Source organism: Talpa europaea, assembly GCF_964194135.1.
Source record: "Talpa europaea genome assembly, chromosome: 10".
Classification (NCBI taxonomy): domain Eukaryota; kingdom Metazoa; phylum Chordata; class Mammalia; order Eulipotyphla; family Talpidae; genus Talpa; species Talpa europaea.
In genome coordinates, this window is record NC_140077.1 from 110,311,132 (window position 1) to 110,327,846 (window position 16,715).

General features: G+C 43.7%; 1 protein-coding gene across 3 annotated transcripts in view; it reads right to left on the bottom strand.

The window, feature by feature from the left end:
* Positions 1-16,715, bottom strand: part of GAB1 (GRB2 associated binding protein 1) — a gene marked incomplete at both ends in the record, with an annotated part of 99,672 nt that overhangs the window by 26,987 nt on the left and 55,970 nt on the right. For 2 of the 3 annotated variants that reach the window (XM_084244961.1, XM_084244960.1), the window contains one exon: positions 2,416-2,710. The exons of the other annotated variant lie outside the window; for it this stretch is intronic. In XM_084244961.1, coding sequence (XP_084101087.1) covers positions 2,416-2,710 — 295 coding nt within the window. The remainder of the gene's footprint in view (positions 1-2,415; positions 2,711-16,715) is intronic. 3 annotated transcript variants of the gene reach the window in all.

Here is a 16,715-nt window from a genome sequence, read left to right on the forward strand (position 1 = left end):
TGTGTAAAGCCCTCTGTGTATATATCTGTGTGTGTGTCTATACACATACCTGTGTACATATATATGTGTATACATATCTGTGCACATATATATATATATATATCTGTGTGTATGTATATATGCATGTTTTATATATATAACCTGCATTGATCAGCAACCGTAATAAATTATTTTGGGAATGAATCCTCTCCCACTAGATATTCAGTTCTATGTCTATATGTGTGCCTTAAAATGTAGTTTATCAAGGACACTCACTTGAGGATAAGAAATTCTTGTATTGGGAGCTCTCAACTTGACCCACTCTTGAATGGGCCTCCCCAAATTAGATACGTTTCCTAATTGAAGAATGTACCTCTTCTAAAAAGGATCTCATTTTCTTTGTTAAATGTACTTAGGAGAACTACAAGGAGAACAGAGAAACAGAGAACACCTACTCCTTCACCTTGCAGGGCTTCTGACTCTAGGGGTTATCAGTGAGGAAGGTCTGCCCTTATGTCCCCCAAATTCTAAATTGAAAAGGCAGTCAGTGAAAGAACAACAGAAAAATTATAAAATGTCTTCAATGATTTTAACTGGAAATCCATCATATAACAAAACTAGCGAGTTATCTAAATGCAGTAGTTACTATCATTGCCTGGTTGTTAGCTACCCATTAGAAAGAAAGTGATCTCATTTCTGATTTAACTTTAAAATCTTCTATTGCACTAAAAAATATACATACAAATAAAGAAAGGAGAAGCATTTAGATGGAGTCAGAATTAGCAGCCCAAGCCCAATTAAAATGTGGACATATTTATTAACTGCACAAACACAATGGAAGCCTCAGCTCCTTATGTGAAATCCTTTCTGGGTTTCACACCAGCCACGGAAGCGCCCTGGTGGGCCAGCTGCCTTCTGGCTGAGCTCGGTCCCTCCTTTCCCTTCTCAGAGCGGCTGCCTTGGCAATTCTGCAGCCCCTCACCAGGGGGTTCCCCTAAGCCCCCACTTTTCAATCCCAGCCCTGAGAGGCTCCTTCTCCTGGGCTGCAGCAGGGCCAGAGAGGAAGCCGCAGGCTGACCCGAGCTAATTAGAGCTGACTGTCGTTTCACTTCAATCCAAAACTTGATCTTGACAGCTGACACAATTTTTCCAGTGTTCACTGCACCTTCAGCTCTCCCAAATGCAGGTGTACAGAAACGCACAACAGTAAACCTGAGCCTAGTCATGACCACCACAAGCTCAAAGACACCGGGACACCCTTCCTTCTGATTCTTGGCTCTGCAAAGCTCAATTGTACTGGCGTGGGTTGAGCACAGCGCTGTGAAGCTGTCTGCAGCCTCTGCAGCATGGGTTCGATTCCCCGCCAGGGAGAGTCCCACATGGTACAGGCAGATCTTTCCTGTCGCACCCGCTGCTCCCCTCAGCAGTGCTTTTGGTGTCTGCCTGTTCTGCTCCCCGCTCTGTCTCTGGTGAATCCTTCATCCTCCTGTGCCTCTGGCCTGTACCCCAGCTATTGTATAAATAAAAAGTAAATATTTAAAAAAAAAAAAAAAACAGCAGTGGACAGGAAGTAAGGGGTCAGGACAGCTACGTCAAAGCACCCAAAGAGGGACTCTGCTGGCACAGCCCAGGTTGAGACCTCTACTCAGGCAGCTCTCCCCAGCATGGACACCCTACATCTCAGATCTGCAAGTCAAGCTCCCCTTGCCTTTATCATTCATACCCTTCTATTCCAGGCAAGTAGAATTCTTTTCTACCTCTCAGACCTTTCTCTCCCTTCTTCAGCCCCTAAGCCTGAAAGGGTCTGCACCCCTCCTCCTACTTACATAGAAATACTGCTTCTGGGAAGAGAGCAATTTACCATTTGTCTTCGTGGAAGACGATTTCTGTACTACCTCTTATCCACACCTGAGCCCCCTCTATTTCTTGGCTATGCTCTGTGCTATCCTTCGTCTCTCTGGTACTTAATCATCACATTTTGTGGCCCAGGAGCCTTTGTTTTTTGCAGCTATTGACAGTCTCCTGGGTTATTTCCTAACTTCAAAATCCAGTATAGTTCTAAAAGTAAAACCTAAAGGGTTATATAGAGTCTCATGAAGATACTGTTTTTAATTGATCAAAAATGGTCAAACAGCAGTATTATATGGTTCAACTTAGTATTTATAGAGGGACTCGACAAATGCTCTTAACTAAGTACATCTTCTGGTCCTCTTTTCTGGACAGTGCTCAAAGCATCTCTTCCCATAACACATTTAAAAAAATCTCTCCTTAAACTGATGAAAGGGTGCAGGCCTTTTTACAAATGTTGCTGATATTATAGGAAAATAAAATTGCATTATATATTATGTAACTAAAATAATAAAAGTATGTCATGACAGCTCTAAAAATGCAGCCATAAAGGAGCCATCAGGTTGAACAATTCAATCTTGACCTTACCTTCTTCTGTAGGATTAAACCCACAGATGTCACAAATACAACGGACCCACTTATTCATCTCCTCTTCGCTGTCCGCCACCAAGTAGAAAATTCGGTCAATGGTGTTGATATCGAAAATGTAGCTGTTTTCAAATTCTTTTTTGTTAAATGTCAATCCAGCATCGACTTGTTGGCATAAGTTTAAATCAATGATACGGATGGGCTTCTTGGCGTGATCATTTTTGTAATATTCCAAGACATCCGGGTCTCCAGTTAGACGGCCGCTGCGTAGCACAAACCATCTCCTTTTCCACGCCTAGAACAAAACAACAGTCTCCATTTAGTATTAAGTGGAGAGAAATCTTACAAGGAGATGCACACTTATCACGCCAATTTTACAATGCATTGTCTAGGCTAAGTCTATGTTTTCTTTGTTTCTACAGAATGCTGTCACTATTGAAAAGCAAAGTTAACTTCATCCTGTGTATGTTTTCTATTAGATCTTCTATTAGAAGATACTGATTGGTATCAGAAGGCATTGATGTATGATAGCAAGCCAACAAACCAGAGAAGGTTCAGTTTTTACTAAATATTTTTTTTTTAAAGCAGTGGTTTCAATAAAGGATGCTGGGAAAACTGGATGTCTGCCTGCAAACAAAAGAATGAAGTCAAACTCCTACCATACAAAATTATATAACATTAAAATGAACCAAAGATGTAAATGTAAGAGCCAAAGCTATAAAACTCTTAGGGAAAAAACATAGGGAAAAGTTTCCTGACAATGAGCTTGGCAATGATCTATTTCTTAGCTATGTCACCAACCAGTACAGGAAACAAAGGAAACTGTAAGTGAACTGGCCTCCATTAAAAGCAACAATCTTTCACACCGAAGCACACTCAACAGCATGAAAAGGCAACTCACAGACTGGGAGAAAATATTTACAAATCACATATGTGGTAATTGATTAATGCCTAGAATATGTATAAATCCATCCTAGTTCAGTAACCACTGAAACAACCCAATTAAAAAACAGAGAAACGGTCATCAATAAACACACCAAAAGATATCCAACATCACCATCGTTAAAGACACAAAGCGTGGGACTTTTCCCATGATGATAACTTGGGGCAATGACGGCATTATGTTTAGGGTATTTTCAGAAATGTTACTCATAGTACAGTAGGAATGTGGTGCTCTCCACACCAGTCTAATTAAACCAAGGATGCTCATGATGTTGGTCCTGTAACATAGACTGATTTTCCCTAAAACATGATTTCTGTGTCTTCACTTATATATCAGTAAATTTATTAAGAAAAAAGAAAAATCTAATAAATTTATAATCACCAAAATCAAAACTAGGATGATATGATAGCGTCTCATTTTTTATGTTTTACAAAATTTGGCATGTATAACACAAAAGCACTGTAATGTCAAGTAGAAATCGCTTCATTTTATCCCACAAAATACATGTGAGCAGAGAGACAAGAGTATTAACTAAAACCCACATACAATTTTCCAACAGATAATCCATCTTAGCCTCTATCTTCAACAAATTTTATCATAAATTTTGACATGAATTAATTTTGACTTGGCGTTTTCTGATGAAAGGTCTGGGGAGTGAGGACAATGGTCTGAGGCAGAGATAGAGAAAATGAAAACTAAGGGGTCTGTGTGGTCCATAAACCAGCGTATCTGATCTTTAATTTGGACAACTCTACCGATAACTGAGTTAACTTGGGTGATAACATCATATTTAACATTCGAATAAATTCTTTAAATTGTATACATTCAAGAAAATTTGTAAAAATTTAAGAAGTAACTCAATGTGTTGGCCAGTCAACACGTTACTGATTATACTGCTAATATTGTGCTAGGTACTTTGTGGGAAGAAATGTAAATATGTAATTCATGATTCCAGCCCTCAAGGAATTTACTCATGATGACAAAAATATTTACATACACAAAAATACTTGAGACCACAGCAACCTTGGCACATATCTGCAGAACTACTGCTAAATGAAGAGGCACTCCTCCGTGGAAAATTTGAGCAATCCTTTAACAAGATTACTAGAAAAATCACAAAGGCCTCAAAACATTATACAGTCTTTTAATATCATCAAAATTTTAAATTAACCTCTCAGTGGATTCAGCTCAAACAAAAAGTAAGCAATTCGTGTCCAGAAGAAGGCAGTGTAGACTCTCAGAGTCTTCACAGACAATACAGAGAAGGTGTGAAGTTATAAAGTGCTACGTTCCCATGAATTTAGTACTGGCTTTTGGATTACAAAAATCCATCTCATTAACAGATAACTGTTTACTTCAAAGCAAATACCATCTCTTAATAAAATTATGCCTTTATAGATAATCTCCCTATCAAGCTGTGGGCTTGAAAAAATAAGTAACAAGAAAAGAAAAACCCTATTATGCCATTTATCCAAGGCCATCAAGGAATCAAATCTTTTAGTAAGTGATTTCTCCAGATCATGAAAGTTCCATCTTTAAATACAGAAATGGCTTTTTAAAATTTTAATGTCTTGCATGGAAATATTTCTAAAATGCCTTACTACATAATTCATTAAACATAATTCATCCATTCCCCAACGACACGGACCAAGTACTGCAGACATCAATTTCTCTGCTTTGCTCCAAGGAGGCCCCTGCACCGGTGGGGTTGTGGGGAGCATCACCAGTTCTCACCCCAAACAGCTATCCCACCCTGCTTATTTCGTTCACCAGAAATCTTTGAAACAGTTGTCTTTTTTCTCAAGTTTTAGCAACTGTCGCTCCTCCCTTCTAATAATGTGGTTTCACAGGACGCCCAGTTACATCCTGCCACAGGGACTTTGCACGTGCCTTTTCTTAAGGCCAGTATCCTTTCCCTGACACCCCTGGCTGACTCTGACCCTGAGGTCTTCTTTGCACTGACCACCCTCAACACGACCACCCCCAATATAAAGCAGAGAATGGTTTTAGGTGCCTCATTATTTATCTACATGGTGATCTTACAATTCAATTTTTCTTTGCATTTATTTATTTACTATGTAACTCTCCTAGCAGATAGTAAAGTCAAAAAAGATAATGACTGCGTCTCTTTTACTTGACATCCCATACTAATGTATGTAGTGCAGTGGCTGGGACATAGAATATTTATACAAACAATAGAATTCCACTAATGGCTATAAAGTTGAAACATTTTTGAGAACATTAAATACAGGAACCATGTGGAATAGAAAGGTGCACTTTTACAAAACATCCTCCACTTCAGGAAAAGCGCTCCCATCCTAAACGTCTATGTAATAAAGCAACATAACCAAGCTTTCCTAAGACACATGTCTCTGGGAAAATGGAAAAACTTTTTGCTACAGCTTATGTGCCACTCTGTCTCGTGGTCAACTGTAGCGCCCCCATCCGCTTCTGTGCATCCTGTTGGAAGGACATTGTGAAAATTTAAAAGACCCTTGGAAGTGAAAATAGTCACAAAGTGAGTCGCCATGAGCTTAGGTGCACTAGGTAGACGGGGCCAGCGATTACAGGGGCTGAGCAGACACGATACAAGAATGAATCTTCCAGCAGGAAGTTGCAGCATGAAAACACCGAATTTAGCCAAGTAGCACCTGCCACTTATTTATTTATTTTTCACATGGTCCAAATGTGCATGTTTGTCTCAGTCACAAAATGAGTCACTCTCATTGAATCTGGCACAGATCAAACTGGAAAACAAAAGCAATTACATAAACTACACACATTAATAAGGCAGATACAAAGGTTCTCTGGATTATGGCACAAAGCACAATTTAGCCACAGATAAAGCTTGATGTTTGACAAGAGAACTGACATCAGCTCCCTCGCTAATCACAGCACAAAAGCTTCTCTATGTTTTGTCAGAACACAAAACGGGCCCACATAAATCAGTCTTTGTTATCTGAAAATATCTGGGATTCTTAAAGTTTGTCCTATTTTTATCCCTGCTGCCTTGGTAGCCCTAGAGAAAGCTGTCCACGGCCTTCCTAGTCCTGTGAAGCAGCCACAGACAAAAAGGAACATGTTTTCCAGAAACCTTCAAAAGCCAACAGTCAGTGTAGTTGGGAACAAAATTCATGTGAAAAATCACTATAGTTAGTGGACTCCCATCACCAGTAGATCTGCTGGAGAGGAACTGTGCAAACATTTATGTGGCTGCCATTTGTTGATATGCAATAGTCACCTTCAATGTCGAGTTGACCAAGCAATGCAGTCGTAAGACTCCATCAACAGTTGCCTGGTGAAGAAGCTTAAGAGCCCCACACTTGAACTGCAGCATTCTCCTCCCGGGTTCCAGATTTGTGCTGGTTACTACTGTAACCACCCAGTGCAAGTGTGCCTGGATTGCACTGCCAACTCAACATCCACCTCGTGGGGAGACTCTGCAACCCATTTACCAGATTCCTTAGCTCCAGGGACTGTCTCTGCCTGCAGGATGAAACCCAGCCCGCTGAGGCTCCAAGCCCCTCCCGACAAATCCTGCCTCCCTTTTTGCCTCGCACAGTCTTCCGACGTTGGAAATGCATCACTGCTCCGTCCCACCTCTGGCCCTGCCACACGCTGGCGCTGGGCACAACAGCCACCCCTGGATTCAGCACCCACCTCTCGGGGCACCATCCACCGCAGGCACCCTGCAAGCTCTCCATTTCCACCTCATTCCCAGTTCCATGTCTGAGTTTCTCGAGGGCTGGGACTCATGTTTTTCACCTGTCATCCTCTGTCCCCCTCGCCTGGCCTCAGGGGCACTCGGTCACTGTCTGCTGCTTATGCCAAGCACAGGGGCAAGGATGAAAGACTGAGGTCCTCACACATAGCCTGGCCTTATGGGAGTCCTGACACCACCCCAATCCGCCCAGCCCATCTGCGATCTGGCTGACAAGAACTGCCAGGCAAGAAAGAGATGTGACTATCATACATTAATTTAAAAATCTGACTGGGGGGCCTTCCCGGTGGCGCAGCGGTTGAGCGCTAGGTTGCGAAGCTGCCCCCCACCTCTGCAGCGCCAGTTCGATCCCCGGTTGCTCCCCGGCCACAGGAGGAGGGTCCCACATGGCGCGCAGACCTCTCCTGCCGCCCGCTGCTCCCCTCAGCAGTGTACTTCGGTCCTTCTGCCTGCTCTGCTCCCTGCTCTGGCTCTGGTGAATCCTCTCACCCTCCCGCGCTTCTGACTGTACCCAGTGCTTGTATAAATAAATAAATAAATAAATACATAAATAAATAAACAAATAAATCTTTTTAAAAAATAATAAAAAAAAATAAAAATCTGACTGGGGTATTTTTAAATTTCATTTGAAAAGAACTGCTCTGTTTAAATACGTTCTGTATCTAAACAAATGGCACACGGTAAAATGATCAGACTTGCCACAATGGAACAAGGTTTTTGTCTTAGAACACCTGTCTGGGTGCCTCACGCACCCTCCAGAGGGTGAGGTGTGGGTAGATGGGCTAGGAAGGACAGATGGAGACCCATTATCTGGGGCAATAATACGACCTGCAATCATATGAACAAATCCACAACACTGATCTGATTTATCAATAAGCAACAAGCTTGATTTTTAAGAAAATCACGGTAGTTACTCAAAGCTCATTTCTTGAGTTTCCCATGGAGTACAAACATGGTACAATGCTTGCCAAGGCTCTAACTTCTTCCCCATATGTGCTTTTGCCGGAAAAGCACATTATTGAGGAACTAAGCCAAGATATGGGTGAGAAAAGGAGAAGAGAGAGATTTCAGTTCAGGGAGTTCAGTCCTGCAGCCCAGGAGGAATGCCTGGAAAGCTTCATTTAAAGGAAGCGCGGTTTGGGGTCCTTCCTCAGACAACTAGATCATATCCTGAGAGGCCCCCACACAGGCAGCGTTAAATGCTTTGCAGGTGATTCTGCACCACCAAGACTGACACCCATTGGCCCAACTGACAAAATTAGGGTGTTCCTTAAGAAAGAATTAGAGTAGAAGAAAAACCAGAGAGAGGTCCTTTTCAAGCTTATGTCTCCCTGCATAGCTTCTCATAACTTTTCTCTGGCCAGTGTGGTTTTCCCTGCCCTCCTTGTTTTTGTTCACCATCTTTACCTGACTACGCTGCTTCTTTTGTTTCCCTTCTTCCTACTACTGGAAAGCAAATTCATTCTCCCAGGCTGTCCCTGTCCCAGCCACAACTCCCCTCTGGACTCTGCTCAGCCCATCGCTGATTGCTCTGCAGTCTTGAGCTGCCACAGGACACTTTGGTACCATCTGTTATTTTACTATGTACATTTCCAAATGTTCCAAATGCTTGTGAATTCTTTTCCCAACTAGATAGTAAGTTCCTTGAAAGCCGAGACCATTTCTGAAATTGTTTGGTATCTGCGGCAGCGGGTCACACGCTGTGATGCCTTCAAAGCTTTGAGGGGACGCTTTGAAGGTTTTCTTTTTTTAAGATTTATTTTATTTATTTATGCATACAAGAGCTGGGGTGTAGGCCAGAGGTGTGTGTGTGTGGAGGGGGTGTGTGTAAGAGGAATCACCAGAGACAGAGTGGGGAGCAGAACGTGGATCTACTGAAATACACTGCTGAGGGGAGCAGCGGGGAGACAGGAGAGGTCTGCCGCGCCAGTGGGTCAGCTCCCTGGCCGGGCGGGGGGGATTGACTCATGCTGCAGAGGCGGCCAACACCTTCAGAGTGCTGAGACTTAACCCTTTGCACCACAAGGGAGGCCCTTGAAGGTTTTTCTGTTCATCAGGATATCTCCAAGAGCCAGTGCACTTTGAAATGATCTCAGGGCAAAGGAAAAAAGAAGTCCAAAGTGGCTCTTAGGACCAAGTCCAAACTCCTTTCAGAGTTAGCAGTTATCAAGCCATGCTCACCGCCTCCAGCTCTACCTCCCTGCAGGCTTCGGTGGCTCCCAGAGACTTGATCTTTTGCTTTGCTCTGTGTTTCGTGTAAAACATCCTGTCTCCAACCAATGAGTTCCTACTGTCTCAAGACCTAGCTCAAGGTCACTCCCTTGAAGCTTTCCTCAGCGTCCCCAAGTTCAGGTGCCCACCAGCTCCCCCTCCCTCTCCACTGAGTGTCCAACACAGCCCAAGCAGCTGGTGAGCCAGCCCACTGGCCCGTAGTCCTGCAGCAGAGCCCTGATGGTGCCTTTGGGTCTCTCCATGGTTGCAAAACCCTAGTCAAGTTGACCTTGACCCCAGATGTTGAAGAAGAACAGCTCTTCCTACAATCTTGAGCCAAGTGCCCTTCCATCATGAAGCATCGCCACTGTAATTTTACTAACCCCACAATAGCCTAGGAAATGGGGGAGGGGTTCAGTGGGACTTGCTTACTTGGCTATCTCTTAAGAAGTATTTCATGACTGATATTTAATGAAAGATCGTTACTGCTAATTATTCTTTGGCAGGATTCAAAATGGAGGTAGAGTCTCAGTAATCTGTGAAATGTTAGGGTTGAAGATAGATGTTTCACAAGATAAAACTGCTATTTCTAGTAAGATAGCTATTAATCTAAATGTCATCAGCAGGTTAATGGTTAAATAAATCAAGGGCCATTTATACAATCATAAATCTATGCATAACATTTAAAAAGTGAGATAGAGCTGACTATGTGAAAAAATGCCCACGGATAATTGTTAAAGGAAAAGACACAAGTTGCAGAATTTTGCATATGGCAGGATTCTATTTGTATGAGGTGGTTGTGTATAATACACAGACAACACCCAGAAACTATGTTCAGAGAACAGTCTGAAAGGAGACTCAAAAGTGTTAACTGACTGTGATATTTCCAGAAACACGGATGGGAGGATCAGACGTGTTTCGTATTTTCATCGTATAGCCTAACTTTTTCTTCCATTAATTACTTTCATAGTTAAAAAAATTATTTTAAAAATGTATGCCTAAAAATACTCCAAACAGAAATCAATTAAGTTTTTGAAATCTAGGCAGGATATACACAGAACAAAAAAGATTTATGCAGGTATGGAAATGCATGGTCTTAACTCTGCAATTAGTGAATGAACTTAACCTTTTAAATATAGAATTCCAGGATACACCTGGAAGGGGTGTCGGTCAGGAAACAGCTTGGACAAATACAGTGCAGCTAACTTTGTTTTAAAGACTGGAAATTGGGGGGTTAAAAAAAAGAAGACGGGGAACCCTTAAAATAGGACAAATTTCTCCTCTTCTTCCCACAAAGTCCAGTGGTTATAGTCATGTTATTAATATTCATGTTATTTTAATTTTCTTTAAGACCCATGTCAGTGCACGCTGATATAATTAAGCTATTTAAATATCCAAAACAAGCCCTTTGGGAATGTCTTTACCTATTTTGAAAATATTAAATTTCCATAATACTACTTACTACCAGGGTAAATAAGATAAAGAAAAACAAACTAACCATGCAGCTGGGACAAAAGAAAGCCATTTACTTGAAAATACTTCAGCTGTTTTCCAGGAAGCACCATCTTTTCTCAAAGAGCAAAAATAAGGAAAAAACAGGCCCGGTGGAAGTTTCCACTCCACTGGCTCTATCATTATGATCATCTGTTCCAAACACACACAAGCCTAAAATTTCCTGTTTTCCAACTATTGTCACCATTTTCTAGCCTTGTGCTATCTGTGCTAACTTTAGCTTAGGAATATAAACAACAGAATACACCAAAAATAATGCTGCAAATGCCTCGGGGTGGGCTCACCAGCCTTCCACAGTCCTCTGAGTTTACAGACCTTGCTGGGAAACAAATGAGCGGGACCTTAAACAATTTCATAACAGCAAAACAAACACACAATCAAATTAAATCAGAAATAAATTCTACCAAACCTGGGGGAAGAGAGGAGGGAGAGGCAGGGAATTTTAAATGATTGAAGAGTGTCTGCAGTTTACTTGTTGAGCTCATTACTAAACCCCTGCTCCAAGCCTGGGATAAGTCCCACAGCAAACAAACAAGCATCGAGGACAAAAACTCCTTCATGATGAACACACACCAAGCAGCCCTAACACCTTTTCTGGGTCATGGGCTGCTTTGAGGATGGGATACAAGCAAAGGAAGCTTCACTTAGAAACAGGCACATAACTGGGCCTCCCCTGTGGCGCAGTGGTTGAGCGCTGGGTTGCAAGGCTGCCTGCAGCCTCTGCAGCACCGGTTCGATTCCCGGCCACCGGGCGAGGGTCCCACATGGTGCGCAGACCTCTCCTGCCGCCCGCTGCTCCCCTCAGCAGTGTACTTCGTCACTCTGCCTGTTCTGTTCCCCTCTCCGGCTCTGGTGAATTCTCTCACCCTCCCGTGCTTCTGACTGTACCCAGTGCTTGTATAAATAAATAAATAAATCTTTAAAAAAAAAAAAAAGAAAAGAAACAGGCACATAACATAAAAGTGTACATGGTTTCAGGGGTTCACTGGACTCCAGTGGGACACGGCAAGAACACTTGAAATAGGGCTGCCCTTATCCCTCCTGCTGCTGGGAACAACTTGCTTTGATACCTGGACCCCTGCCAGGGAAACTCGGTTACGAAGGTCCCTCAGGAAAGCAGGTCACCTGGTGCCATGAGCTCTCCACATGGCATCATGGGGCACCAGGTAGGGCCCATCATTACTTGCAAATACTAGCTCAACTTTCATCACATTCCCGCGGCGGGCGCTACAAGGACATGTCCTCAACTCTGGGCTTTCAGCCTTCCTTACTCTGAGCAGGAGGAGGCAGAAGAGAGGCAAAAGCCTGGTGAACCAAGGGCCCAAGAGAAACCAGCCCCATCCTGCATGTCTAGGAAGGGAGGCTATTGGCTGTGTAGTTACACCCGCAGTGGGGAGAAAAGACCACTAGCTGTGGGTTTCATACAATTTCACCTTTTTCTTACCACTTGTGCAGTAACAGACAGTGAGCTCACATCAGTGCATGGCCACAGGGCCACGGGGTTGGGGGGCTCTCCTCCATCATTTGAAATCAGCCTCAATGCAATCTGGCTAGAGATTCAGAAGCGGGGAGCCACAGCTAGTGACAGGGCAGGTACGCGCCTGCGTCTGTCCTGAGGTCTCCTGAGCACCAAGGAGGCGGAGGCAGACGCCCAGCCGGGCCGGGCCCTACCCATCCAGCTGAATCAGCAAAAGCAGAGCTAAAGTGCAGGGAGCAAATGTGCCTGTGGATTAAGTCACTCATTCCACTTTTAAGAATCTCACCTAAAGAAAGAGCTCAAACTGCAGCCGGTATGTCAGCATCAAACATGCACCCAGACGTGTTGATATCGGTAAATGTTTGAGACGATCTAAATATTCAAAAGGCAGGGTGACCAATGGCCCCCAGTTCCAGGACCCTGGAAGTTCCACATCCTGGGAAACCCCTCTGCCCTGCGCTAACCAGGATGTCTGGGGACAGCAGAAAGTCGACTAAATGAATTATAATAAATCTCCACAAAGGCGTGTAACACAGATCCTGCTTCACAAAATTTGCAAAATTCCGAGAGATCGTGCCGACGAATGAAATCATTTCCACTTGGCGCAGGTGGAATCTGGTAGGAAGGAACAGGTAACACCTTCCTTTCTACTTTCCAGCCCCTGGCCCCCGTGCAGGTAGAGATGACAGCTCCTGGCATCCAGGGCACCGCGTGCAAACTCTCCTGCGGGCATCAGTCCTCTGTGGCGCTGCATGCCTGTCCCGAGGCCCGTCATTGCTCTGTAATCCGCTTCATATGCAAAGACTTGGCGGCCTCAAGACACGTGATAGCTGTTACCAGAGTAAATGAACAAATGAATGGAGACCCTGAGCGAGCTGCTCGGGCTTCACGGGAAAGGACAATACAACGAAGCAAGAGCGGCTTCTCATTGCTGGGGGAGCTCGGCCCGAATCCTATCAGTTCGCCAGCTCCACAAGGCAGTCAACAAAAAGTGAAACCGTCTTCAATGAAGGAACAAGTCAATACGAAACCACAAGCTAATAAGAGGAACCTCCTACCACTTTAGACGCACCTGCAGGGTTACGGGAATGTCTGCAAGTTTTACTGAGGGATCCTTATCTAGTTGAACAGAATTATTGATATATGGTAATAGAGTCACTAAAGTTTTCCAACACAGATGTAAATAATAATTCTCACTGTGTTTTAGGGCACAGCTATCCAAGGGAATATTCTGGAACAACGGACATAATCACACGGACCCTCCCTGGGCCACGGAGAGGGTGGCCACAGAGAACTCGTGAAGCGGCTGGAGCAACCGAAGAAGTGATTTTCTAATTCATTTAATTTCTCCACATGTGGCCTGTAGTTAGGTGCAGTGCCAGCTGAAAGGCCATTTCTTCAGTGTGAGGGAGAAACCAAACCACTAGAAAGCTAGCTAGTTCTAAATAATAAAACCCACAGCAAATGTATAAACTGTGTGGTGCTCCTGGAAGCTGTTGGTACCGAGATGCTAGCAGTTATACGAACCTGTTGAATATTTTGTGATCCACACTCTTACTTTGTCCCACAAATGTACGTACGTCCCCTATGTGGGACGTGATTATTTTTGTGGTGGTGATTATTATTTTTTTTAAATTCTTTTGAAAAGAACATGCTTGCTTCAATAGATATTTTTAAAAAGCATAATACCAATAACAACCTGGAATTTTTCAAATAAAAATTTATCTTCCATAAGACCAACAAATTTCTAAACTCTACTTCTTATTCAGTGATGCAATCTGAAATAATTAATTCTGGCGTAGAGCTGGTGTTTTGTGTTTCCAGCAGAACATTAAAAAAAAATTCTCATTTTCTCCTCTACATTTCATACTGAACAGTCACAATTTAAAATATAACACTGGGGCATTAAGATTGAGCTGAAAACACTTTCAACTAAACATCACTTTCACATTAACAGTAGCTGAAAAGTACTGAAGTGTTACAAAAACAAATTCAGATTTCCATAATTACATTTATGGGCGATAAGTCAAAATATGTCCAAGTATAATTTCTTCTAAACATAAAGCTCAGTCTCAAGCTTCCAGAACAAAAGCTATGGGGCAGTGAAAGGTTTCCTCAGACAGACGTACTTCCAAAGAGGTAAATTCTGCATTCTGGAGTCACTGATCCCAAAACTCATGGAGTCTGAGATCGAGGAGGAATAACCTGATGCAGAGAGGAGCTGATGATCCTTGCTACGAGCGTAAAGGACTCAGCCCGGCCTCCCCTCTGCCTCAGGACAGGGGCATCCACCCTTTCCGAAAACCTGAATCTCTGGAGGCAAACACTTCTTCATGCATGTAACATGCAGACAATGATCTCATCCCACGAGGAAAGCTGTTGATCACTGGCCTCCTTTTGTTTTCAACAAACCCACTGCTGTCCTGCCCATTCTAGGGTGTCTCGGCCCTAAAACGGGCCCTGCTTTCCTTTTCCTGCCAGCTTCTATCTCCCTCTGCACCCCCTGTGCCTCCTAACCTTTGACCAACAGGAAGCAGATACAATGGACTGGAAATAACACAGGCTGCGAGGATGTGTGGATGCGGGATTTCATGCTGAGGAGCAGGAGAGCTGCTCTGAGGAGAGAAAAGGACTCGTTGTTTCTGCCCAAGGAGCACTTGGCGGGACCAGCAAGTCACCTGTGTGTGTGTCCAGGAGGTGTGATAACACAACTAGAGATACACCCCGGGCCAGGCTGCCAGGTGCCTTAGCCACTTGGCTGCTGGGAAGCGTGAGCGCCCCGGGAGACAACCAGCCTTTCACGGATTGCTGGCATCTGAGGTTACGACAACACAACGGACTTGGGTCCGGGACTTGCCAACTTGGAAGTTCACTAAAGTCTGTGAAAGCTAAAAATAACCACACAAACATGTTTACAGCATTTTAAAAATACAGGATCCACACTGTCTTCTAAATATAAGCCTCGAGTTCAGGGCTCAGGGCTGGGCTCCGGGTTTGCAGAGACGTCACGGGGACATCCCACACTTCACCACACTGTCCAGTATTTCGCGTTAAATGTGCAATTGGCGGTGTCTGATGAGAGGGACCGAGGGGTGCCCTGGAACGGGGAAGGCCAGCAGGAGGTGCCTCTAACCCCATTTAATAAGTGGGCCTCAGGATGCCACAAACCCCCAACTCTTTGAGGTGGGACCTGACCTTCCTGAAATTCCAAAAGGGGATATCCTGCCGGTGTTTTTCCACCGACACATCCCTCCCAGGAGGCCCGTGCCATCCTCATTCCCAGCCTGCGGCCGCTGCACATGCAAACACGGGCAGAGTCCAGGGGAACATGTGCCCACAGGGGCACGGCCCCATGTCCCCACCGGCACACAAGTGTAGGCATGCTGAGGACAATGCCAGTTCCTGAAAAGAGAATTCTAAACCAAAACCAGGAAAATTTTCCAACTAAAAACCATACTGCTCGCACCAGCTGGCACTGCTTGGAGCCTCTGGCTACTACTATTCAAAGGAGCAGCTCCTTAGTGTAGAGGAATATGTTTTTTGGGTTCTATAAACTATGTGAAATCATTTTTTGATGTTAATTTTTGGACAGAACTGGCTAATACTTTATCCTCTGCTTCAATGCTAAGGCTTTTTTTTTTTTTTAATTTAACCATTGTTAAGGAAGTAAAAGAAGAAAAATCTATAGCCACAGACTTAGTCTCGTACGTCTATGTCATGCGCCTCTTTGTGTTAAGTTCTATGTAGAATCTGTACTCTTTTTTTTTAAAGATTTGTTTTTATTTATTTAAACAAGCACTGGGTACAATCAGAAGCACGGGAGGATGAGAGAATCCACCAGAGCCAGAGCGGGGAGCAGAGCAGGCAGAAGGGCCGAAGTACACTGCTGAGGGGAGCAGCGGGCGGCAGGAGAGGTCTGCGCACCATGTGGGACCCTCCTCCGGTGGCCGGGGAGCAGCCGGGGATCGAACCGGCGCTGCAGAGGCTGCGGGCAGCTTCGCAACCCAGAGCTCAACCACGGCGCCACCGGGGAGGCCCCTAGAATCTGTACTTCTGTGGTTACCCAATATCCAAGCACAATGCTGTCTAGACTAAAATAATTTTCTTTAACTTATTTAGCTTTAATATACTAGCAGCAACAACAAAGTCAACTGAGGAATCATATAGAATTACATCACCATAAAAAATAATGCTTCTGTATCTTCATCTAAACTGTATTCATAATACATGCATACTTTTAAGTATTGTAGTTACCTTGCTAAATAAAAATGAATTTATTTTTGGCTTCAAGAGCCACACTTCTAATTTTCTGATGGTTCAAATCCTCAGGTTTAGACTTTAATATATTAATATTTCACTTCTTGTGACTTTTGCCAGAATTGCTAGAATTATGGAAGGAAAGATGAAGCCCTTACTGAATAATGACTAAGAGAAAT